This window comes from Alligator mississippiensis, chromosome 3 (assembly GCF_030867095.1).
Source record: "Alligator mississippiensis isolate rAllMis1 chromosome 3, rAllMis1, whole genome shotgun sequence".
In the NCBI taxonomy this organism is placed as follows: Eukaryota; Metazoa; Chordata; order Crocodylia; family Alligatoridae; genus Alligator; species Alligator mississippiensis.
In genome coordinates, this window is record NC_081826.1 from 84,770,641 (window position 1) to 84,796,271 (window position 25,631).

The 25,631-nt window shown below is 45.2% G+C and overlaps 1 protein-coding gene and 1 long non-coding RNA gene across 7 annotated transcripts in view; one reads left to right on the forward strand and one right to left on the reverse strand.

Annotated features, from left to right (window-relative positions):
• Nucleotides 1–22,842, reverse strand: part of LOC132249327 (uncharacterized) — a 257,790-nt gene extending 234,948 nt beyond the window's left edge. The window contains exon 1 of the long non-coding RNA XR_009460740.1: nt 22,737–22,842. This is a non-coding gene — a long non-coding RNA (uncharacterized LOC132249327). The remainder of the gene's footprint in view (nt 1–22,736) is intronic.
• The window catches only part of KCTD1 (potassium channel tetramerization domain containing 1), a 156,228-nt gene that overhangs the window by 21,707 nt on the left and 108,890 nt on the right, over nt 1–25,631 (forward strand). For 2 of the 6 annotated variants that reach the window (XM_059724150.1, XM_059724151.1), the window contains exon 1: nt 15,581–17,137. The exons of 2 other annotated variants lie outside the window; for them this stretch is intronic. Coding sequence is in view for 2 of the 4 variants with exons in the window: in XM_059724151.1 (XP_059580134.1) it covers nt 17,123–17,137 (15 nt within the window). In the remaining 2 variants the exon portion in view is untranslated. Of the gene's footprint in view, nt 1–15,580; nt 19,742–19,952; nt 21,889–25,631 lie in introns of those variants that run through there. 2 more of the 6 variants (XM_059724152.1, XM_059724148.1) reach the window with 2 other exon arrangements.

Consider the following 25,631-nt stretch of genomic DNA (forward strand, 5'->3'; position numbering starts at 1 on the left):
GCTAACTGAGCAGGTTCAATGAGATGATGGCAACTCATTATATTTTCAGATACACCGGCAGGTAGTTGGGGCATGTGAACACAAGGTTGCTGAAAATGAGGGGGCTAATCTGCCTTGGATTTGTAGATTGTTTACTATTCTGACGATGACTGTTTATGTGTTTTATGTACATGCTTGCCTGATGGGGAAATGTGCAGGGGCATTTGGGGACTGTGGCTTTGGTACATGGTAACTGGCAATTAACAGAACAAAACTTGCCTCTGGCAAAGTAGCTTAGCACATAATTTCATTATCATCTTCCTAAAGCATGTTTTGTAGGGACTTGATTTTCAAAACTGAAGTTACCATTTCAAAATGTATAAGAATGGATTTCTCTTCTCCCTCTTCCTGTATCATATACACCCCATTTTTTTGTTCTTTGCTACTTTTGTTTGTCTAGGTATTGGCGGGCTTCCTGTAGTGTGTTGCTTCTGATGTCTGACTCGTTATGGCAACAGAAGTGCTGATGCCAGGCCCAGAAGCAGTACTTAAAAACCTGCTATTCTTTCTCCTTCAAGCTCAAAGCTAACCCAGTTTGCTGCAAGAGAAAGAAATGCAATAATTTAGATCCTTGTCCACACACTGGTGTAAAAACACAGACCCGCTATCATAAATATAAGGAAATTCTATGAAGATGAGTTTACTGCTGCGGAGGGAACAGATAGGTGTCTTATGTTCTCGGTGTTGCCAAGCCTTTGATGTTTGTTTTGTGGGGGATGGTATGTGGGTTTTATTTGTAAAAGCTTCAGCTCCAAGAATCAAGAAATTTAGAGATTTATCTAAAAAGTAAGTTTCTAGACCTCCTGGTTTGAGGAGGGAGGAGTTGGAAAACAAAGTGAGTTCAGTGTAAAATTTGAAACAAGAAAGCAAATAAAAGGAACCCCAAAACCTAATATTTAAAAATATATTATTTTTTAAAGAAAATCTTCTGCTTGCTTTGGGCCTGGCTCATGATTTTTGAAAGCTCAAGGATGACAGGTTTGGATTTCTTCATCTCCATCAGGAGCAGCAGCACTACCACCATCACCAGACTTGCATGCAGGTAGACGCACACACGGTGGTTCTGTGACATGGAATCAAAAAGAGTTAGGACTTGGGAGCAGCTGCAGTGGCAGTCCTGTCTTTGACTAGTACTCTGCAATAGTTTTGTGCAACTTATGGGACTTGAGCAGGTTGAAATGTGTGTAGGTAAAGTTCTTAAAAGTTGGTACATGGTACATGTTCAGATCATTGAGCTAAAAGTAAGAGGAGGTGGCGTCCCTTTTCCTGTCCTCCCACCCCTATATAGACGAGCAGTGCCTACTCAGCTGCTTCTGAGGTGTTACTTGCTATCAAAGTAGTGGACAGTGAGCCACTGCAATGCTCCAGTAGGGCTGTAGTGGGCCATTGCAGGGTTATGGGTGTATGTAGATGCTGGGTGTCTGGAGAGGAAAGAGTCAATTCCTTTTCCCAGCTTTCAAAATGACGTGGGATGACAGAGTTTTCTTACTAATGCTGGGTTGGCTGGAGAAGGGAAGAATGGGGAAAGCGGAAGAAAAAAGAGCAAAATAGCAGCAGCTGCTCAGCAGATTCTCTCACCCACCCTTCCCCTTCTTTTCTCCCCACGATCTCCACCTGAAAGATGTTTTTGGCAGGGTCAGACTGCAAGTGAGTAGATGCCACTGATACAGAGTGAAGAAAGAGCAAGATGTTTCAGGGTTTAAAGGAAAGGGAGAAGGAACATGTTGGGAGAAGCTAATGAGAAACTGAGATGTGCAAGTGGGAAGTTAATGAGAAGAACCTTGGGGAAGCAGGGGAGTTCTGGGGAGCGTTCACATGCAAGTGTGAGAGGAGAGACTGGACAGGTGTTGGGAAGGTGAAGTTGGCAAACTCAGCCTGCATTCTGAATGCTGCTGCTGCACTGGAAGGTAACCTATTAAAGATTGTACCAGAGAAGGAAAGGTAGAAGATCAAAGTAAAAGTTTGGGTTTTTTGTTCTTTTAAGTGGGATGAATGATAGGAATTTGGTGGGGCTTACATATTCATGGGTTGCCATAAAGGGGGAGGTAGGTGGTTTTGAAGTGCTTCAAAAATTCTTTCATCTATAGCTTCTTGGGGCAATATTGCTCTCCTAACCAGGATGCCAAGTGCATGAATCATGCAAGCTGTGCCCGGTAGCAGTGTCATCTAAGTTCCAAATCCCAGTCCCATGAACAAAAGCAGACTAAAATAGTTCCACTGCCAAAAAAACAAAATAGGAGTTGAAGAGAATGATAGGAAGGGAGGAATGGTAACAATTCAGCAATGCAGGCAAAGTTCTTTTACTTAGGCTTTGGATGTAGAACCAGATGTTGACCCAAGAGAGGGCTGCTTCATAGCATGCACCTCATGTGACAATAATGCACTTTGCATCTCTGTTGCACCTCCCTGAAGAAATGTCATATATCCAGCATAATTCTTCCCTGTTGTGTCCTTCTCTCCATTCAACACAGCTGAGGTGGAGAAACTGCCTTCATTTTATCCTTCCCTGGTGGAGTTATGGCAGCACAGAGCAGCTGGGGGAGGAGAAAGTTGGAAGGTATACAGTCCATGGTCTCCTAACACACTGCAGTCTAACAACCCTCAGTTACAACCACAGTTCATCACCCCAGACACCCTCCAGCTACTTGTGCCCCACTGTCCCACCTGTTCCTATGGTGGAAATCCCCTGTTTGGGGAGTAAGGGACATAAGGGATAGAGCCCTGCTTCCCACCATGCATTCTCTGTGGTGTGTTAGTGATTCCAATGGAGAAAGTAAGAACCGCTGAGGGGGAATGGGGTGGGCTACTGTTTTTATCGAAGAGAAATGGCATGCGTGGACCTGCACATCTGAAGATGTATAATAAAAGTGTACTAGAAGCCTTTATAAAGCCATACTTTGCCACAAACGAGTTCTCCCTGTCTCCCTGCCAGTAAAAATGGTGGAAAAGGAAGGTATTAACAATACCAAGAACAGGTATTGCTTCATAATTTTGAAACCAATAATGTCAAAAAATTAATAAAATTAATTCCTTTGATAGTACTTTGGTCTTAAAGTACTGCAGAGAAGGATTGGGGGTTACAGTAAACTATAAGTTGAATATAAGCCAACAGTGCGCTCTTCTTGCAAAAAAAAAAAAAAAAAAAGCTAACAGTGTACTAGGTTGAAATAACAGGAGTTTCACTTGCAATTCAAGGGAAGCAATTCTTCTGCTCTGTTCAGCACTGGTGAGTCCCTGGTAAAGTATTGTGTCCAGTTTTGGTTCCCACACTTCAAGAAGGATGTGGATAGATTGAAAAGAGTCCAGCAGAGAGCAGCAGAAATTATTAGAAGCCTGAGAAGCATGACTTATGAGGAAAGGTTGAAAGAACTAGAGTTATTTAATCTGGAGAAGAAAAGACTGGGGGGGGAGGGGGAATTTGATAACTGTTCAAATGCCTGAAGGATGATTTATAGAGAGGTCACTATAGACCATAGGGGACAGGACTAGAAACAATAGCCTTAAGGTGCATCAGGGGAAATTTAGGTTGGAAATTAGGAGGAAATTTCTGACTATGAGGGGATAGTCGGGCTATCTAGACAAGCTGTGAAATCTCCATCCTTGAAAGTTTTCAAGAGCAGGTTGGACAGACACTTGACTGGGATGGTCTAGTCAGGGAAGATCCTGCCTTGAGCAGAGGGGTGGACTAGATGACCTTATGAGGTCCCTTGAAGCCGTACTGTGCTACAATCGTATTAAGTCCTTTATAGATACTGCTTATGATCAAAACATGCAACAAATGAAAACTAACATCCACCTGCTCCTCTGTATGCATTTTAAAAACTATTTTGTAAAAATAAGGAAGTTGGCTATTAGATACATTTCTATTCCAAAAAGTGCTTTGAGCAGCAACTGCTCATTCCCTTTTGAAAATCATACATCTCTAACATGGGGTCTGCCTATATAGCCCCAGCATGTTATCAATGTTGGCATTTAGATTTGAACTCATCTGTGAAATCTAGTCACTGAACTGGTGACATGATAAATAAAATGAAGTGTACACAAATACTTGATAAAAGCAAACAATGATGACTATTGTGCAGCTTTAGATCAGCAGAAGGGAAAAAAAATCTTCAATAATTGGGAAGATAGTTGGTCAAGAGCGGGTCTAGGAAGAAGGTGGGTTATTGACCTGGAATCACTGCAGGCAGTTACAGAAAGACAGAGAGCTCCAAACAAGACCTATTGGAGACCTGATACATTGAGTCCTGGCCAAGAGACTTGGGATACCCTAGTACCTGTAGGGCAGGAATGGACTCGAAAGGAATAGGCTGGCTGCTAGATTCAAGGACCCAATCCCCACAGTAGACTGCCACAAAGGGCCAGTTTAGAATCTTTTCTGTTATTGTCTGTTATTGAGCCTGGAAGGTCTTTTCCATCCCTAGTAAATAGTTTCCTCCCCTCCCCACACCCTAGCCCACGATTCAGAGCATCTTGTGGAACTCTAGATGTTAGAGTCTACAAAGAGTGAGCAAGTGAAATGTCCCTGGACTGTGGCACTACTAAAAAGAGTTAGTGCATCACAGCGCTTCAACAACCCCATCAGGTGAGAAGTAATATGAAAACTGAAAAACAACAAGCTTGCTCATGAGGTGCCCTTTATTTCTTTGTTCTAGCCAAAATAAAATATGAGAATTCAAGTCTTGTGGCATTACTGGTGGGGTCAAATCCAGGAAGTGCTAAGGCATGTGAACATTGATTTGTGGTTAATGGAATATTAATTACTAATGAATTCAGTAGGACGTTAGGATTTAGTTACTATATTCAGCAGTGCAGAAAGGTGCTTTTTACCTTGACTTGACTATTTCTGAATGTTTTAATTAAGTGGCTGAAAACAAAATCCAACCTTCCAAACCTAATCTGCTTTGGCTCTAGCAATCTAGTTTGGGAAAGACTAGTTAACAAACTCAAGCTAGTTCCTATTTAAGTTGAGCTGTTAGCCCATCTCTAAAACATTATAAAAATAATCCAGATCCTCTGAGAGATTCTTTTAGCAAAGTGCTCATAATTCTGCCTTTATGCTATGTGTATTATCTGAATACTTGGGAATCTTGTTATTTTTAGGTTTGGAGACTTGGGTTAGTTTTATCTTACTTTATGAATCTAATGCAAAATTTTGAGGCTATAATAAGTGTTTTGTTATGATCAAAGTCAAACAGGCCTTCCTGGACAAAGGAAAATCAAGGAAGTTTGGGATTTTAATTAAAAGGCAGAAATAAGGGTATAAAGTGCTATGTCAAGAGACGAATAGAAATAGACTTTCATAGATTTCATAGACATTAGGGCTGGAAGGGACCTCAGAAGATCATCGAGTCCAGCCCCCCACTCGGAGGGCAGGAAGTCAGCTGGGGTCATAAGATCCCAGCAAGATGAGCATCCAATTTACTCTTGAAGATGTTCAATGTAGGTGCTTGAACCACCTCTGATGGCAGGCTATTCCAGACCTTGGGGGCTCGGACAGTAAAGAAATTCTTCCTTATGTCCAGCCTGAAACGGTCATGCAGTAGTTTATAACCGTTCAATCTTGTCATCCCTTGGGGTGCTCTGGTGAACAAACATTCCCCCAGATACCGGTGGTCACCCCTGATAAACTTATAGGTGGCCATGAGTTCACCCCTGAGCCTGCGCTTTTCCACGCTAAAGAGCCCCATGGCTCTCAGCCTGTCATTGTAAGGTCTGTTTTCCTGACCTCTGACCATGCATGTGGCTCTTCTCTGGGCTCTCTTAAGCTTTTCCACATCCTTTTTGAATTGTGGAGCCCAAAACTGGACGCAGTACTCCAGCTGCGGCCTCACCAAGGCCAAGTACAAGGAGAAAATGATGTCCTGGGATTTGCTTGAGAAGCATCTATTGATGCAAGCCAGCGTTTTGGTCGCTTTACTAGCCGCAGCATAGCATTGCAGGCTCATGTTCATCTTGTGGTCAATGATGACCCCCAAGTCTCTTTCTTCCGTAGTACTAGTCGGTGTAGCCCTGCCAAGCCTATAAGGATGCTGCAGGTTTTTCCTCCCAAGGTGGAGAACCTTGCATTTTTCAGTATTAAGCACCATCAGGTTCTCGCCCGCCCATTTGCTGAGCCTGTCCAGGTCAGCCTGGATCACCCTCCTGTCTTCAGGTGTGTGGATGCTTTGCCCCAAAGTTTGGGGTCATCGGTGAATTTGGCCAGTCCACTTCTGACTCCAATACCCACATTATTAATGAAGATGTTGAACAATATGGGTCCAAGGACAGAGCCTTGGGGGACCCCACTGGTCACAGGGCACCATGATGATTGACTTCCATCAACCACCACCCTCTGGGTCCAACCACGGAGCCAATTTCTCAGCCAGCGGATCGTGGTGGACCCAAGGCCACAATTGGCCAGTTTTGCCAAGAGGTGATCATGGGATACCAGATCGAAGGCTTTTTTGAAGTCAAGATATATGACATCAATCTCTTCTCCCTTGTCCAGGTGATCGGTCACCTGGTTGTAGAAGGAAATGAGATTGGTCAAGCAAGACCTACCCGCAACAAACCCGTGCTGGCTATCCCTCAGGATGTTGGCGTCGGCCAGTCCATTAAGGATGGCCTCTTTAATAAACTTGTCTAAGATCTTCCCCAGGATACAGGTCAGGCTGATGGGCCTATAGTTTGCCGGATCCGCTTTCCTCCCTTTTTTGAAGATAGGCACCACATTGGCCTTCTTGCAGTCTTCAGGCACTGCACAAGAGTGCCAGGAGCTCTCGAAGATCCATGCCAGGGGCTGGGCTATGATGCTCGCCAGCTCCTTGAGTACCCTGGGGTGTAGATTGTCAGGGCCGGCTGACTTGAAGGTATCCAGCCTCTCAAGGTGTTCCCTTACAAGGTCAGCATTGATGGAGGGCAAGGGATCTCCCTCACCCAGACCTCCCTGTCCTGTAGTGGGCATGGGCGTCCCATGGGACTGATGAAAGACTGACATAAAATACGCATTTAATAGGTTGGCTTTTTCCTGGGCGTCAGTTGTCCCATTTGGGACAACGAAATATTGCATCCCTGTTACTTTACAATGCTGTGAAAAAGCAAGTGGGGTTTTTTTTGTTTGTTTTTTGTTTTTTTTTTGGGGGGGGGGAGTTGAAAGTAATTATAAGATGACAGATGGATAGTAGTAGAGACCAAGTATTCGTTCAGAGGTGAGGCATAGCAAGTACACTTTTCTCCCACATTGCTTTGCAAGTGTATTGAAATAACTGATGGTTAGGCTTTCTAAAAGATGTTGATGCCCATGGTCTTGCATCTAAATAAGCAATCAGCTTGGCACTAAACTGCTCCATTGAAAGATGAATTCTTGAAAACATGACCACTTTCAATGCACCTTTAGGTGCTCTCTTTTAACAGGCTTATCAGGTGCAGAGTTCTTCCAAACCTTGGGGTGGTGAGTACTGTTGCGAATCCAGTCCCTTTAAGGATGAAATTAGTTTGTTCTATGATCCCTCTTTAGAGGTTGTCAAATGTTTTTTGCAATGTGGAGACCTATCCAACAGGAAATAGTCAATCTAACAATTTGTTTCAAGTGGGCCATAGCAATCGCAGTATTGCCAATTCCAAGAATTCAAAATAGTGACATTGTATTTAAAATCAGGAGGTTTCTCTTTAATAACAAATGTGGATTTGTGGGGTTCTTGCCGTGTGCTTGATGGTTTAGGATGAACTCCAAGTTCTCAAGCTTTTTCTTCTCCACAACCGCCCGAACTAGAAAGGTATAAAATTGTGAGTCTCAGCTTTCAGTCTTGATTCCAGCATGCAAATCTTCAAGAAAATCAACAAAAATCATGAGACTCATGTTAAAATTATGGGCGTGGCCAATACTGAGATGTTATTACTTATGTTAAATTCATACCTATCGCCATGGATCACTAGTGCCTTCCAAGTCTGGAGGGGCGCCGGGGGGGGGCATCAGCAGGGCATGACCAGGAGGGTCATCTCCCAGCAGCCAGCCAATGACCAGGGGTGAGGGGATCCCCCAGTGGCACGGCAGCAGTGGAAATGCTGGCACTTCCACATGCGGCATGGCAGTGATGGAACTGCTGACTGCTGGCACTTCTGCCACCAACGTGCTGCTGGTAGAGCCAATTTCAGGGGAGGCACTGGCACTCTCTGAGCCCCCCCTACCAGTCGGAGCACTTGCTGTCAGGGGGGGCACCAGCGCTCTTGGGGGGGGGGGGGAGGGGCACACATCGCCTATGCCTGTCACCTAAAATCAAATGGTGTTTTTACATGTGTTTTTACGGGGATGGGGCGCTCTAAAGCCACTCTAATTAAAGTGCTTGCAGTGTCTCATGTATCAGCATCCCTGTGCTTCAAAATGGCACAGGGTGCTTTAATCAAAGCTCAAGCTTTAGTTAAAGCACCTCTGCTGCCATTCTGAGGTGAAGGGAGACTGATACACAAGATGCAGAAGCTGGCTGTAGCACACTAATTAGCTCGCTCCAGCAGACTCAGTTAATCGAGTTTGCTCCAACATGCTGTAATTACAGCATGTTGGAGCAGCCTCCCCACATGTGTACAGGCACCCTATGGTTCTTTTGTCTAATCAGTGCCACATTATCCATTCCCCTGAAAAGTACTCAATTTTGAGAATCAGACCGAGATAAAATGTCAGGCCATTGCAGCATAAGTTAACTTCTTTACAGGTGCCTGGAAGCTAAGGAACTTCCTTTCCTGCATGGTGTACTGCTTCACATTTCTCAGGCAGGTACAGGACACTGCCTGAGGTTTTTGTGCCAACTGTGAAACTGTAAGTTCTACAAGGAACATTTTGAAGTCTGTACATCTCTCTCTCTCTCTCTCTCTCTCTCTCTGTATATATATGAGTTACCAGGGCTCAATAATAATTTTCTAGCTGATTAGGACTGCCCTACAGCAGGTTTTTATGATCATTAAAGCTAGATTGAAAGCAATAGACCTGGATTTCACACTTTTGTATCCTTCTGCACCAAGGCTTTGATTTTAGAACTTGTTTTTCTATGCAGTTGGTGCTTTAATGCAAATCGTATGTAAGGAAGTGACTGGCAGCGCCCAACTAAACAGCAAACTAATATGTAAGAAGAGCTCCACAGTGGGTTAATTCTGCATTAACTTAGACCAATTTGTTAGAAGTAACTTAATAAACCTTTTCTAAGGTTGCTAACGGAGAGACTAAACTTGTAACTTTTTATTGTGACCTTTTTTTTTCTAAGTCGGAGGGAGAACTGTAATTGTTTCCTACTTCTTTTAACAAGCCTTTTAAGTCTGAAGCCTTTGCTGTCAAATAATTCTATAATGGTTGCAGCCTAGGAGTGTGCAAAATAGGGGCACTGAGGTGGGCCATACAGTAGAGTATTAAGTTTAAGAAATCTGAACTATATGTTTGATCTTCAAATGAGGAAATGCTACCACTGCCTTTGAGCTCTGGGTCAGGCCATTAACCCTTCATCAATATTAGAAGATAGTTAACTACAAGTGTTTTGTTAATAAGCATTAATTGTTAATAAGAATTAATAAGCATCAATGAAGATAAAGGGTTGCAATTAAACAAAAAGAAACAACTCCTTTTTTTTTCTAATGTATGCTATGCATGTCACATACCATCAGAATACTGTTGTGTACCAATTGTTAACAAGTCTTCCCTTTCTACTGTATTTAGGCTTATCTGTTATTGGGAAGTTAGCATCTAACTATTTTAATAAATTCATATAGTTATGGACAAGCAAAAAATGACACCCAGAGTATCATTTTTTTTTTATTTTTTTATTTTTTTATTTTTTTTGTGAAGCCCTAGGCTGTTTTTATTTAAACACATAGAATTATGTCAGTTCTCATACAGTCTCAAGCTTTTAACCTAAGTAATGTAAAATACATAATTCATTTGCAGTCTACATCCACAAAACTCTTGTTTCACATTCTGGCTTCTGCCTAAATACCAAAATTCTTACTGTATCCCAAAGATTTCACCAGAAACTTAACATGAATAGCTATCTGCCAATATCATTTCTCAGCTTGCAATGGACACTCTCTATCAAGTACCAGATAAACCAGATCATCATGGCATATAAACATTTCTGGTCTTTTTCTACTCAGACAGTTCTGAACACTTCCAAAACCAAGTAATGGTCTGAAACTTTCCTTTTTGATATGAATAAAACACTGCATCATGGACGGCAATCTATTCTCACTCTCAAAAAGAGGCTGTGCTTTTTATATCTTCTGTGTTCTTGACAGGTATGAGTTATAGATTTTTTCCCCTTCACCCAAAGGATATATTTTATATCCTAGTATAAGCAATGATGCACACTCTATTTATATCCTGTGTGTCTAAATCTCTTAAGGTAACTAGAGATATTTAAACATCTGACACAATGAAAAGGTAATATTCATTATGTGTCATTTCATTATTACAGTGCCAGAAAACAGTGAGAGTTGGCCAAGAGCAGATGACTTTAAGAAATGGAGGTGCAGAAGTTCAGCATATATCTGATTTGCTAAAACAATACTGAATAAAATAAAAGTAATAAAAAAACCCAAAATAATTCTTTATAAAAAGGAAATTACATGAATTTACAATCCATGTCTACTTTTTTTGCAAAAATAATCTGAGATAAGACACTGCTCTATGCATGTCATAAGAGGTGTTAACTGTGTCTATATGTATTGAGAAAGGCAGACTGTGTTAGTCTGCAGTCAGGCAGAAGTTATGGCCGGGTGGTATCCTTGAAGACTAGCTCATTTAGAAAGGCGTAAGTTTTTGTAGGCAACAGCCTAGTTAGTCCGATGGATTTTTCATAGTGCATTCATAGCCTCTATCAAAGTATGTGATCACTTATGAAAGCTTATACCATTCTGAATGAGTTAGGTCAGGGAGGCACCTTAAAGACTACCTTCATTATAGATGGAGATTAGGTAACTTGGTTGTAGAAAAAAAATCTCACTATTTTTAACCAAGTAGACAGGCCCTCACCTTGCAGGGATAGTGGTACACACCTTTCAACATACTACTTATTCATCCTCCTCCATGCAGTGCACTGCTGAGAAGGACCTACAGACTCCAGCAGGTACATCTACACATTCACTTTTCTGCAGATTAGACTAATTAGCTCCCCAGTAAAGCATCACTATCTACACATGTGCCAGTATTCGGGTGTAAAAAACCAATTAACTCTACCATTAGTACTATTGGGGACAGTACTATCCTACAGCAGAGTAATTTACTGCATTAAAACACACATGTAGCCACTGACTGCAGGTATGATTTATGCCCAGTCAGTCCAGGCAGCAGGGGACCAGACTCCTGCCTGCTGCCTAGCCACACAGCTCTGGCCTTGCAGTACCCTCATAACCCATCCAGTCCCTCTACCATCCAGAACCACCACCCAGAGCCTGGGGCTGGCCCCCTGTGCTTACTCTACCCTGGCTCAAATTGCTGCCATCTTGGGTGCACGTGTAGACGCTATGCCAGGGGGAAGTTTACTCCAACTCAGTCTACTCCAGAGTTTATTGCTTCACATTAATTACGCATGTAGGTTACCCAGTGTATACTAAATCCTAGGAAGTGACCATTGAGGCCATCTTAGAACAACCTTAAGTGTGCACCAGTAAGCACCCCTGAAAATAGCATTAGAATAGCTGTGAAGTGCCAGTTCAGGGACATTCTAATGCACCTACACTGCCTAATTTGTAGAATTTGACATGCCAGAGCAAGTCTTTCTGGTGGCAATTCCAGGAACAGCGCTGAGAAGGTTCATATAAGTTGATAGGCACCACCAAAGGGAAGAGAGAAAAGGAAAAAAAAATCTTTATTATAAAGAACTAAGGCTGACAGTACATTTCAATAGTCTCAAAGACAGTATTATGCCTTCTTCATAAACATTTGTACAGTTTAAAAAATAAACACTTAACAATTCTATTCAACAAGTTCACTGCTGTCGCACATACTCCTTCATATTTATAAATACCACCCAAACTTAACTTTGGTTTCCAAAATACCAGTAAATGCAAAGTCCCAAAGTAAAAGCTTCTTGGTGGCTTATGAATAGAAAAGAAAATGTCAAGAGATCCCTTTCTAGTATAATATTAAACTACAATACACTACATTGCATTCTATGGTACACAGCCCTCCCTTCCTCACCCAACACATGTGTGTATGCTCATGCACACGTGCACATATGCACCCACACAGTGCAAACTTTTATTTATGCAGGCATAGAAACAAGGAGTTTGTGGTTCCACAGGGGTCTCCCTTTCCTCTCTAAATTGCTAGCTTGTTCTTTGGCTTTTCACAATTTTTGTGCTTCCTTGACTTCCACTCCTCCAAAACAGATGGGCTTTATGGTTCCCCTGTTGAGGTACTTCTAAAGGCTAGTTTGAATTTATCAACCTAGCTAGAAAGAATTCTTTCCCTAAATTTATGGAAAATGAGAAATCACTTGAGGACTCAATTGTCTAGTGGTTTGTATAAGCTTCTGTACAACCACTATAGCAGCTATATAAACTGCTGCCATACAATATAAACAAGCTAACTACGCCGCAGAACCAAAGGCCAATATAAGGTGGAAGATTGATAATTGAAAGACTGAATAATAATATATTTCTTGGTAACCTCAAATGCCTTTTGAATAGGCTCTGTGGACTGGAATATAACAATTAAATAATACTCAATTTGGCTTGACACACTCAAGTGCATAGCTGTTCTGTGTTTTAAAAGCAAAAATGGCAGCCACTACTTGGCTGCTCAAAATAGCAATGAGTCAAAAAGTTTTAACTTTTTTTTTAGTTTGTGAAGTACTAGCATGTGTATTAAATTAGGTTTTGGACTGAAGAGCAGTCTATATAGGTAAGAGAAAAAAACATTTATGTTTACAGCTGGTGTTTCATAGATTCATAGATGTTAGGGTCGGAAAGGACCTCAGTAGGTCATTGAGTCTGACCCCCTGCCCTGGGCAGGAAAGAGTGCTGGTGTCAGACAACCCCAGCTAGGTGCTTGTCCAATCTCCTCTTGAAGACCCTCAGGGTAGGGGAGAGCACCACCTCCCTTCAAAGCCCATTCTGGCAGATTCTGGCAACCCTTACTGTGAAGAAGTTCGTTCTAATGTCCAACCTAAATCTGCTCTCTGTCAATTTGTGGTCATTGTTCCTAGTTACTTCAAGGGGTGCCCTAGTAAATGGAGCATCTCCTAGTCCCTGCTGCCCTCCCCTGATGAATTTATAGGCAGCCACAAAATCACCTCTCAGCCTTCTCTTGCGAAGGCTGAAAAGATCTAGGTCCCTCAACCTCTCCTCATAGGGCCTTGCCTGCAGGCCTCTGACCATATGAGTGGCCCTCCTCTGGACCCTCTCAAGATTCTTCGCATCCCTCTTGAAATGCAGCACCCAAAACTGGACACAGTACTCCAACTTTGGTCTGACCAGTGCTCTATAGAGGAGAAGCATCACCTCCCTGGACCTGTTCATCATGCATCTGCTAATGCATGATAAAGTGCAGTTAGCCTTGTTGATCACTTCATCACATTGACTCATGTTCATCTTGGAGTCAGCTGTGACTCCAAAATCCTTTTCTGCTGCTGTGCTGCTGAGACAGTCATCCCCCAGCCTGTAAGTGTGTTGGTGGTTCTTTTTGTCCAGGTGCAGCACTTTGCACTTGTCTTTGTTGAACTGCATCCTATTTAGTTCTGCTCATTTTCCCAACCTGTCCAGATTTGCCTGGATCTGTTTCCTACCCTCTGATGTGTTAACTATGCCCCATAATTTGGTATCATCTGTGAATGTGGATAGGGTGCTCTCCACACCCTTGTCCAAGTCATTGATGAAGACACTGAATAGCACTGGTCCAAGGACCAAGCCTTGTGGGAGTACACTGCCCACATCTTTCCAGTTCAATATTGACCCACCCACCACCACTCTCTGGGTGTGATCCCTAAGCCAATTTGCCACCCACCTGACCATGTAATCATCTACATCAGTGCTTCTCAAAGTGGTGGTCCGTGGACGAGTGCCAGTCCACGAGCCACCGGTCGCCGGTCTGCAGTGAGTTGCCAGGAAAGAAAGAAATATATTTGCCGGTCCACAGCGAGTTGCCCGGAAAGAAAGAAATATATTTTCAGAAGCTTAACATTGATACGTCATAGTGCCACGTTTCGTAAGTTCCAACACTCCAGGTGAGGTCACGTCATGCAAGGTGAGGAAAGAGAAAGAAACAGCTGGTCACGCATTTGTGTAGCGCAGTTACATGCAGTTACTGCCACCAGCTGAACTGGGCACTGGTCCCTGGCCCACTGGAAAAATAATTGCCGGTCTGTCACGTCAGATAGTTTGAGAAGCACTGATTTACATCACAGCCTGTCAGTTTATTTACAAGAACAGAATGAGATACTGTATCAAAGGCCTTCTTAAAGTCTAGGTAGATGACATCTATCTGGACTCTTGCATCTAAGTATTTAGTGACCTGGTTATAAAAAGAAACAATGTTAGTCAGGCAGGATCTACCTGAAATGAATCTGTGCTGATTTCCTTTCAGCATTATTTCCCCTGCTGAGCTCCTACAAATGTGATCCTTAATCATGGGCGACTGGTATCTTAGTCGGGGGGGTGGGGGGGGCACTTATCCCCCTAGTGACCAGTCAGCAACTGGGGGATGGGAGGTCCCCAATCTTGCTAACCAGTGGCCTTGGTGATTTGAACGCATCCAGCCCCTCCAAGTGCCCCTTCGCTAAGTCTGCGCTAACAGTTGGTGGGCTGGTGTCCCTCCTGTGATCCAATTGAGAGATGTGTCTTGGTATGTGTCTAGAAATACAGATGCAAAGAACTCATTGAAGAGCTCAGCTTTATCCCTACTCTCTGTCACCAATTGCCCTAGTTTGTCCTGTAAGGATCCTATGCTACCCTGCACCTTCCTTTTGCTCCCTATATACCTGAAGAAGGACTTTTTGTTGTCCTATATTTTTGTCGCCAGCCTAAGTTCTAATCCTGCTTTGGCCTCCCTGATTCCCAGCAAGTGTGAGCCAGGACAAATGTTTTGTCCAAACATTTTTCAACAAAAATTATATTTTAGTAACAATGGAATCACTTCAAAATCATGTGGATTTTGTCAAATTTCTGTGAAAGAAACTTAAAACAAGCTTTTGTTGGGAAAATTGTGGAATTTTATAAAAGGACATTATTATAGTTTTTTGACCAATTATTTATAATGCATATTAATACACAACTTCTACTGACATATGACAGTCCCATAGCTGAAATAGCCAATTGAATAAGGTAGCTGATAGAGTGCTGAGAGAAACACATTTTCTAGAACAGAATTTCTTCCTGTGTTGTGTGAAAGTGTTAGCTTGCAAAACAGGTGAGAGACCCTTAGATCTAGGAAAGAAGATACATTATTTCATTCCATACTAAATGGCTGCTGCCCATAATGAATTATACATGAAATAGTCTGTTTTTATTTTATGTGTCATTGGTATACACTAGTGCACTTGATAAGTCATGAAATAATGTAAATATGGCATAAGAATAAAAGACTACAACATTACAATGCAATTTTGAAGTGACTGTGTAATTGCAGATTTTTTATTTCTTTTGGTCAGCACTAATTTTTTTTGGAATTTCTCCTCCATAGGAAACTTTCGTTAAATTGGCAGGGGTGGGGAGAGGCAGAATTAACGTCAACATTTCTTATGAAACAAATTCCAAATTTCAATTGGCTTTATTTTGTTGCAGTTCCACAATATAGGCATGTTTTTGTTTTTTGCCTCACTCCATCAGAGGCATAACAACTGGGCAGTCCTGTGCTCTGAGAGGCAGCAGCACACAGGACAGCAACTGCAGCCTGGCTACCAGTAGTGGCCACTGTTTTGTGCCCCTCAAGTTGGCACCCAGAGCTAGTGCCCCACTTGCTCTCTCTTAGTTACACTACTGCGTTCCATACAGCCTTGTCTACACACAAGGTTACATTTAGAAATAGGATGTTTTAACTAACACAATGTTAAATATGTAGCCAGGGATATTTTTGTAAAAATACAAAACATCGACTGGTCAGCCCTAGTCTTAGCCATGAACAGCTAACCTGTGTTTAAACACTTTCTCTACTCTAAATTCCTATTGCTAAAGAATCAAATAGGTCTAACATGTCCTGTTGTAGCTGTTGGCCCTTCTGGGAATTCTAGTTCCTGACTAATCTTCAGAATGAAACACATGACCAGGAGGAATCAAGCAGTCAGGTGATTGCTAACACAGATTATGAGAAGCAGCCTGAGCTCAGCTCAACAGAGCCTCAGAATTTAGAAAAGACTCAGTATGAGGTCTAATGCAGGAGAGTAACGGTCTGAAAAAGACCCTTATCACTGGGAAGCTTCTTGTGAAGAGAAGGCTAGGATAGGAGCAAGCAAGATGAGTGGAAAATTGTGAGGAAAGAAATTTAGGAATTTAGCTACAAGCATTAGGGGTTGAATGTTTTTAATAGAAAAGTATTACAGAATTCCAAAAATTTCATTTGGATTATTAGTTCTGCAGCTTATAAATACTTCAACAGCATTTCAGAAAGAGCAGCTAAGATAGTGTTGTGCAGGTGTTTCAAGAGTGCTGTAAGGTGTTAAATATAACAGTTAATACAATTTGTGTTTCTTCTAATAGGCTTTGTCTATGATGGAAAAAAGCAGCGGAGGTTAAAATCAGCCTCAGCACCACAACTGGGGACACATTTGTGCTTAATCGGAGTACATTGGAGGACTGGGGCTGTGGTCAGCATTGTGGAGATGGGGTTTATATGAATTAGGTGACCCTGGGCAACACTTTTTGTCAATTACAGTTCTTTGTAGTACACTTTCTGTTGCCTTAGCCAATCTCAGTTTAAATGCCTTGAGCAATAAAATCTACATTTCTATTGTAATACAAATGTGCAGGCTAAGTCCCATCTTCAAGAAGATTTTTAGTAACTGATACCCTATCTAAATTACTAGTCTCATCCCACCGATAATACTTCTGCCATACCAAGTGCATCATTTGCTGTTACCAGAACTCTCTCTAGTTGCTGAGGTGTCTAGAATGGAATGGACAACAATTGATGAAGCTTGTACTGGTATGTATATTAAAGCTGCCCCCTATATCCTTTTGCTTCTCCAACTTCCTTGCAAATTCCTTTCCTCCCTTCCATCTGTTCAATCCATATGCAACTCCAGGTCCTTCAAGGTGGTTTATCTCTTGTGATCAGGAAATGATGATGATTATTATGAATATCCAAGCACAGAAGCTGTCAAGCTTGTGTCATCTTTTTAGAAACAAGGCTTCATATCTTTTGTGATTTTTGTACAATATGTAATTTTGTAGGCGCACAGTAATATCAGTAAACTCATGTTTTTAGGCATCATGGAAATGTTGGGAAAGAGAGGGAAACCTTAACAGAATGCTCCTAGGTCACCAGTCCTTATGATTTTTTTAAAGGTGAATTTCCTTTTCAAATGATGTTTCTGGATATTTCAGGTCTTACCCATACTATAGTCTCTCAATTTTGTAGCTGTCTGCTTTGGCTTCTGGGTCTACCATATTGTAAGAATTGGGCCATCACTAGTGTAAAACCAACCCCCCCCCCTTTTTTTTTTTGCATCCTTTCTATGTAGTTAATCGATCTCCCTGAAATATATATGCCATTAACCTAAGAGGGAGCTATTCTGTTCTTAATTACACCATAAAGTAAACTACTTTGGCTGTTGTGCAATTACTCTGTAATTATATCAGTGTAACAGGACAATTCTCCTTTCAATTATTTTTTGGGTGTGGTTAAGTAACTTCCCTGTCTTGTCTTCTACTGCTTATTTATTTCAAATTGGTGTAATCTGATTAACAATTTGCACATGATTTTACATGCTAATTTTTACGTGCCTCTGTGCATGTGTTGTGTTATATATGGGCTTCCGAAAGTGGTTGTAAGGAAGCTTGGTTTTGTAGAGCAACTGTCTCTGGTCTGTGAGGTGTAAATGACTTGAGCTATTATGCTAAAATGCTTAAGAGGTAAACCTTCATAATTCTCAGCAGCAAAGAACTGTGCATCGGAGTCAGTAAGCACATGTGGTAACTTTGTAACCTCAGACCAGCAGCTTTCCAATTAGGAGCTAATGTTAAGTGCAGTGACCTGGCACATGGCCTTAATATTTATTTATTCAAACTTGTAAACCTATATCAAGAAACTTGCCTTTCTCTGATAGTATGGGGAAAAGAGGGAGAAAAAGATGCAGCCAACACTACAACAGTCAGCTGAATTGGAGGTGGAAGGGCAAATGGAAACAAAACTTTCTCTTGAATCTGACTTTGTAACAGGAACTTCGCTACTGAAAATTAAAGTTCAGAGAGCAGTGAGAAATAGCAAGGTTTGACTAAAGGGAGTGATCAAGTTCTGGGGAAAGATGAACCGAGTTGCACCACACCTGGGTGCTGCTGATTTATTCTTGGAAGAGGTCAGAGGCAGGAGCAGGATTGTAGGAAGAGATGAGGGAGTCTGGTTAAGTACCTAACCTTCTAATCACAGAGCATTTCCCTTCGGTAGAGACTCATGTATTATGTGAGTTAATACAGAACCAGGGTTTTAAAGTCAGTCTAAAAGTATGAAAAGTGATCTAAACTTGGCAGGTGTTGTTGTCTTAAACTTTCCCATGTTTAAGAAAACGTGGAGGTGGTGTTGCTGCTGTTTTCCATTGCTGTCATGGGTGCAGAAACCCCAGCCCTTAGTAACAAACGTGGGGTGAACTGTGCGCTATAAAGAACCCATCCGGGTTTTCTGAGCTAGCAAGTTGAAGGCGAGATGACTGTCAGGCTGAGGGCTTTGAATGCAAAGCATGGGGCGGTGGGCTGCATCCACTTCTAGAGGTGCTTTTCTAGATGGGACTCGAGGTGTCGGCCTACCTAGAAGGCCCTTCATGAAGAACAGGTGGGGCCTTGATTCTCTACACCTAGGTCGCTATCCTTCCTTCTACAGGAACCTCTGCTGGCCCATCTTCAAGCCTTACCTGTGAGGCTGACTTTGGCGTAACCACTGTTCTTTATCCCTGCTTTTTATAGAGCCCTTTCTTCTTTTGGAGGGAGTTGTTTTGGTTCTTTGGTTGCCTGTTTTCAATGAAGTCAGTTCTCCCGAGTTGCCCCCTCAGTCTTCACCTGTCTTGAAAAGGAGGTGGCTGGGGTAATGCTGGCAGGGGGCTGATCTTCCCAGCCCTTGTGAAAGGACTCCTGAAGCGCTACGCGTATCATGGGTCCCGTGCCGGCATGGGGCTGGACCAGGTGCCCGCGGGTGGGTCCCTTCCAGCCCGGCTTCCCCCAACACGGGATAAAGAGCCGGCGCCCCTTCGCATTTGGGAAACCAGTTGCGCCCGAGCCCTGGCAGCGCTCGTCCACCGGCCCCCAGCCTCCTTCCCTCACGCGTGGGGGGACGCTGCGGTCAACTCTCCCTCCCCGCATCACTTTGTCCCCCGGGTGGAGGGGAAAGGCCGGGTGGGGGGAGGAGCGCGAGCCCCGGAGCCGGAGCGCGGTGCTCTGCTCCCCGCCCGGGGGGTCGACGGAGGCGGGCAGGCAGAGGTGAAGCGGGCGGCTGGAGCTCGGTCGCCCCCGGGCTGGCAGCGCGCGCGTGGCTCGGATCGCGGCGGCCGGCGGCTTCCCGCGCTCTCCCGGCACGGAGCGGGCTGCGCAGCGGCGTCTGGTAGGGAGCAGCGGGCGGGAGGCCGGTCCGTCCCGCGGGCGCGGCGCGGCGCGGTGCGGTGCGGTGCGGGGAAGGGGGAGTCCCGTGCGCCGCTGCCGCTGCAGCCGGGGAGGAGCCGCGGCGCCCGCCCGCCCGCGCCCCTCACCTGCCGCGGGGGTGCGATGGGGGCTGCTGTCGGGGCGGCCCCCGGGGGGACGGGCGGGGGGGGGGGGGTGCGCGCGTCCCGGCTGCCGCCGCTGGGAGCAGCGCGGCCCCTTTAAGAGCCCAGGCTTTGCCTCCCGGTAGCTGAAGGTCATTAAACACAAAAGCTCTCCAGCGCTGCGGTCCAATATAGCGCATGCGCCCCGCCCGAGGACTGGCAGGGAGACGGCAATATGGCGAGAATGCCTGGCAGCGGCGGCGGCGGTGACTGGAGCCCCAGCAACAATGCGGGGGAGCGGGCGCCGGGCCGCGGGGGCGCCCACCGCCCGCGCCACTACTGCAGCGCCGGCGAGGACGAGGACGGCGAGGACGACGACGAGATCCAGGAGGTGCAGATCACGGGGGACGAGGAGGAGGAGGAGGAGGAGGAGGAGGACGGCGATGGGGGGCTGCTGCTGGACGGCGACGAGGAGGAGGAGGAGGAGATGGGTCTGGAGTGGGACGCCGAGGAGGAGGAGGAGCTGGCGCCCGAGCCGGGCCATACGCCCAGTATGGACCAGGGCAGCGGCGGGCCGGGCGCGGCGGCGGCGGCGGGCGGTGCAGGCGGTGGCGGCGGCGGCGAGGCGGGCGGCAGCGGCGTCGGGGCCGGCGGGGACGCGGAGCTGGAAGCGGACCTGCTGCTGCAGCGGCCCGAGCGGGCGCGGCTGAGCGAGAACACGCGGCTGGCCACGCGCTACGCCGTGCGCATCTTCCGCGAGTACCTGAGCGAGAAGGCGCAGAGCCCGGACTTCGAGACCATGGACAAGGGCGCGCTGTGCCGGGTGCTGCGCTCCTTCTACGCCGAGGCGCGCTCCAAGAGCGGGCAGCTCTACTCCAAGTCGTCGCTCATCAGCATCCGCAGCTCCCTCAACCGCTACCTCAACGAGCCGCCCTACTGCCGCACGCTGGACCTCACCAAGGACCCCGAGCTGCGCGCCGCCAACCTCACGCTGGCCGCCGTGATCCGCAAGCTGGAGGAGCAGGGCGCGGGGCCCGTGGTGCAGAAGCAGGCCATCACGCGCGCCGACCTGCGCAAGCTGTACACCTGCAGCGTCTTCAGCGCCGCCAGCCCCTTCGGCCTGCTTAACAAGGTGTGGTTCGAGACCTGCATGTACTTCTGCACGCGCGGCCGCGAGAACCAGCGCGAGCTGGAGGAGGACTCCTTCGGGCTGGCCATGGACGAGGATGGCCGCAAGTTCGTGTACTTCAAGGCGCTGGGGCCCTACCACAAGTCGCGCTCGTCGTCGTGGAGCAAGAAGCGCGCCGAGAGCAGCGACGAGGACAACCTGCCGCGCATGTACGAGACCGGCACGGAGCTCTGCCCCTACGCCAGCTTCGTCAAGTACCTGGCCAAGCGCAATCCGCTGTGCAAGGCCTTCTTCCAGCGCCCGCGGGACCACTGTAGCGAGGCCGACGCCACCTGGTACGAGAACAAGGCCATCGGCAAGAACCTGCTGGGCACCCGCATGCAGATGCTCTCCAAGGCGGCCAAGCTCTCCAAGACCTACACCAACCACTGCATCGGCGCCGTCTCCATCGCCACCCTCAACAGCATCGCCGGCATCGGCACCAAGCTGCCCGGGCCCCCCCCGCACCCGCCCCCGGCCCCCTGCTACGCCCCTGCCCCGGCCCTCCTCAACGGCGCGCCCCGGCCCCGGCCCCGGCCCCCGCCCGCCCACCTCCTGCCCCCGGACGGCGCCGCCCCGCCGGTGAAGGCCGAAGCCGCCGCGCCGCCCAAGCGCGCCCTCTACGAGGCGGCGGGCTACCCGGCCGGGGCCGACGCCGCCGCCTCGTCCCCCAAAAGACTCTGCCTCCGCCCCGGCGAGCCCCTGGACGCCGCCGCTGCCTCCGTGGTGGTGGTGTCAGTGAAACACGACCCCCTGCCTCACCTCCTCCCCGAAGCCAATGGGCACAGAAGCACCAACTCACCCACAGTAGTTTCACCTGCTCTTGTTCCCCCCACACAGGTAATAACAACAGCAACCAGAGTAAGAATGAGAATAAGAATAATAAAAGGAGAGGGAAGGGAAAAAAAAGAAAAGCGCAGCCCCTTCCCCTCCAAGCAAGTCTCTCTACACAGCCAGGCGCCCTGCTCTGCTCGCCCGCCGAGCAACCAGCCGCTCCGCTCTGCTCCCTGTCCCTGTGCAGGCATGAAAGAGTCCTGGTGCCACTCACTAAACTTCCTTCTTCCCCCTCCCTCCTCTCCGCCCCTACATGCAGCTTGCGAAGTGCAACTGCGCTGCCTCCTTAGCTGCAACGTTTGGAGCAAGGGATCTGTCCTCGCCAGGCAGAGAGGGAGGACCGACTGGCGGCTGCTGCTGCTGCCCCAGATCGCTGCTAAGAACAAAATGAAACTCGGGGCTTCCCGCAACAGTAGGATTAAGCAGCTCCACTCTGCAGGCTCCCCCCTTGCTTTTTCTTTTCTTTTTTCCCTTTTTGACTGGTAGATGCGAGTTGTGCAAGTCAGGCTCAAATATTAGATAAGAATTCCAGCTATCATTAGCGAGCCTGGTGTTCTTGATGTGCTAATGAACTCTTTAAATAACCTCATAAATGCAGGAAACAGCCAAGAGACTACTCAATTACACATTGGTAATGAGGGTGTAATTTTAAACTTCAGAAGTTAACAAGAGGGTTAATGTGGCAATTGCATTCATCTTGTATTTGTTTATTAAGAATAGCTCTGTTTCCTGGCAACCATTCTTAAGAGAAAAAAAAGCAGCAAGAAAGTAAATTGGCTTTAGTTGTGCAGTTGCATTAGTTACCATAGTGTCAAAATATACAGTAACAGCCCAATTGCTTGGGTTAGGTGTACCTTAACTCCGGAGTGAGATCAGGTTCTGTAGGTATGTGTCATTTCAGCTAGGCAGCCTGGTGGGATAGGTGTATGGATGCAGGCTGTGATGTATTCCTTAAGAGAACCCCCCCTCTCTCCAAAACAGTACTCGCCCTCCACTTTCCAAAATCCCCTTTCCGGTTGGGATTTCCTTTTTAAACCATTCCAGCAAAATGACCTTAGTCCATTTAATTAAAAGACATACTAAAAGAGTCCTTTTGCTGTTGACTTGGAGTTTGGAATTTACTCCAACCAAATCTATAAAACTTTGCAGTTATGTCATGCCTCATAAAATACTGTGTTTCAGGCGACAATTTTAATGTTGGCTGCCATATATGATTACAGAAATCCTCTGACATTCCTGTGTCAGGCAATAACAGTGATTTCAGTTGTAGGCCTAAAAGAGCACCATTCAGTGAACACAGGTATATGACATGCCTGAGCTGTTTCCGAAGTGGAAATACCAGTTTTGGACAAACTGACCCTTTCAAGCAGTTTGCCAGCTAATCAACCAGCCTGAAGGCTAATTGAAAAGGGAAAAAAAAGAGGAAAAAAAAAGGCCTTTCTGTGAATGCCTCTATAAGCATCTACATTTTCTGAAATACCTGTGACCTCTCCTTTCTGGTAGAGAGGTTTTTGGCCACTTGAGTGGAGTAGTGTAGTTTGAGCTCCTGCTGTGTGTATCTGGTGTCTCTGAATAGCTCAGAGCCTTGATTATGTGCAGATAATGTTTTTGTTCAGGCTCATTATTTCAGATATAAGCCAACTCTCTTCACTGTATTTTAACCCTAAACTTCCTTGTTCACTGGCTCTTAATGACTTGGAAAGAAATTTTAAAACTTCTGAATGAATTCCAAATAACTATGCTTGTGAATAAGGGAAGAAGACAGAATGAGACAACCAATCTTGACAGCTAGATGGAGGGGAGCATGTGCACTTTTGACAAGATGAATTGCCTTATCCCGTTGTAACGTTAATAGCTTGATACTTTTATTTTATGTAAGTGTTACAATGCCTAAGGAGAGGCCCAGCTACTGTGCTGCTTTAAGTAGTTTCAACTGCTTCTGAGATGCAGCTAGTTTTATGCAGAAGAATGATGCATTTAGATGCATGTAGATGTTAGACCCCGTCTGTATTGAGTAGAATAAAGGAAAACCATCTGACTGCGCATTTTGAAGTAATTCTGTGATGATGCCCACCTTCATTCACCACTTGATGAGCCAAACAAACTTTTGAGTCAGTTGTGCAAAAAGATTAGTTTTTGCTTTCTTTGCAAAACTGGTTGATGCAAGTCTTGGCTGATAGGTGGGAGAGGTTCCTCTCCCCTTCTCTTCCACTCCCCTCCCCCCCGATAAATCACATTATTTTCATATCTTTTTTTTAATAACACTTTTTTCACATGGGGCACGACAAAATGAGAAAGATACTTTCTTCTCTGTTTACAAAGCAAGACTTTTCTTTTTAATAGAGCATTAATGTTAAACTTTTCTTTTTAACTACCTTTTTTATAGCTGTAATGACTGAGGTCCAGAGCATTTCCTGGGGAAATTAATGACTGTCTGGGGTTAATGGCCCAAGGCATTGCTTCTAGCCATCCACTCTCCCAGCTGGTCATTAATCCCCAGGAAATACCCTGGACCTCAATCCTTATTGCTTAATCATAAACAAAGACTTTCCAGGCCTTATTACTGAGTAGACCTCATCAGGCAATGTGACACTAAATTGCACTGTTGACAAATATTACCGATTTCTTGATAACTTGAAGGTTGCAGCATAGTGCTTCTATTGAGCTTTTACTATAAGCTAGTTGCAAAGGAATAGATTTTGCCATCATTATTTAGTCGGGTACTACCCATGAATAAAGGGCCGGCTGTGTGTGTGTGTGTGTGTGTGTGTGTGTGTGTGTGTGTGTGTGTGTGTGTGTGTGTGTGTGTGTGTGTGTGTGTGTGTGTGTGTTTCCACTGTTAGTAACTTTAAGCTTTAAGGTATAAAAAGATGAAACAAAAGTACCAAACTAAATTTAACTTAGGCTGCCTACAAACTTTAAATGTGTTAAGAGCTTGAGTAAGGATTTTTAATTTTATGGATCTCTATCATTGCTGCTTCCATATTTCCTCTTAGCCTGGAGATGTCTTTTAGTAGTTGATGTGCAGAATTGCTGGGGAGCCTGTTCCTGCGCCAGGGTAAGGTACATTAAATGTTCATCTTGACACATTATGATCCAGCCAGTTGCTTTAGGTTTCAGCCCTGAGAGGAGCATTATACAATGTACTTTAAACATACAGTACTGTACCATCATGCCACTCCTTTACTTCGGTCCTTATTTGCTCTGAAGTATAGCAATTTTGCTGCCACTGACAACAGTACTTCAGTTCAGCTTGATGACAGAGGGATGTAATTTGGCTGCTCATCTCTTGCATTATTGAAAGATGAACAATAGCTAAAGCTTTAAAGCGCTCAGTGTTGCAGTGTGGTAGGTGGTGAGGTTTATAGACTTGCTACGTATTGAGCTAAGTACAGGAGTAACATCCAAAAATAGGTCTAAGAAAGTAGATTGGCTTCTGCCACAGGGAAAAAATGCACATCTCTTAAGGAAATGCTTTTCTGGTGCTGGCCCTCTAACTTGGTTGTATTCTCTAGGGACTTTTGAAGAGTTCCATAAATATCAAAATAATTCCATCTATCGAGTAGTCATTCAGGCCTTCTCAGCATTCGTATTTGTCATTATGGATGTTTTAAGAGGTGCTCAAGTTTTCTGGGTTAAACCAGGACTAGTTCTCTGTTCTGGGAAATGTGACTTTTTGCTATCTTAAACCCATCAAAAGAAAGCCATGTTGATAGGACTAGGAAGCTGGTTCTGATTTCAGGTTTCAT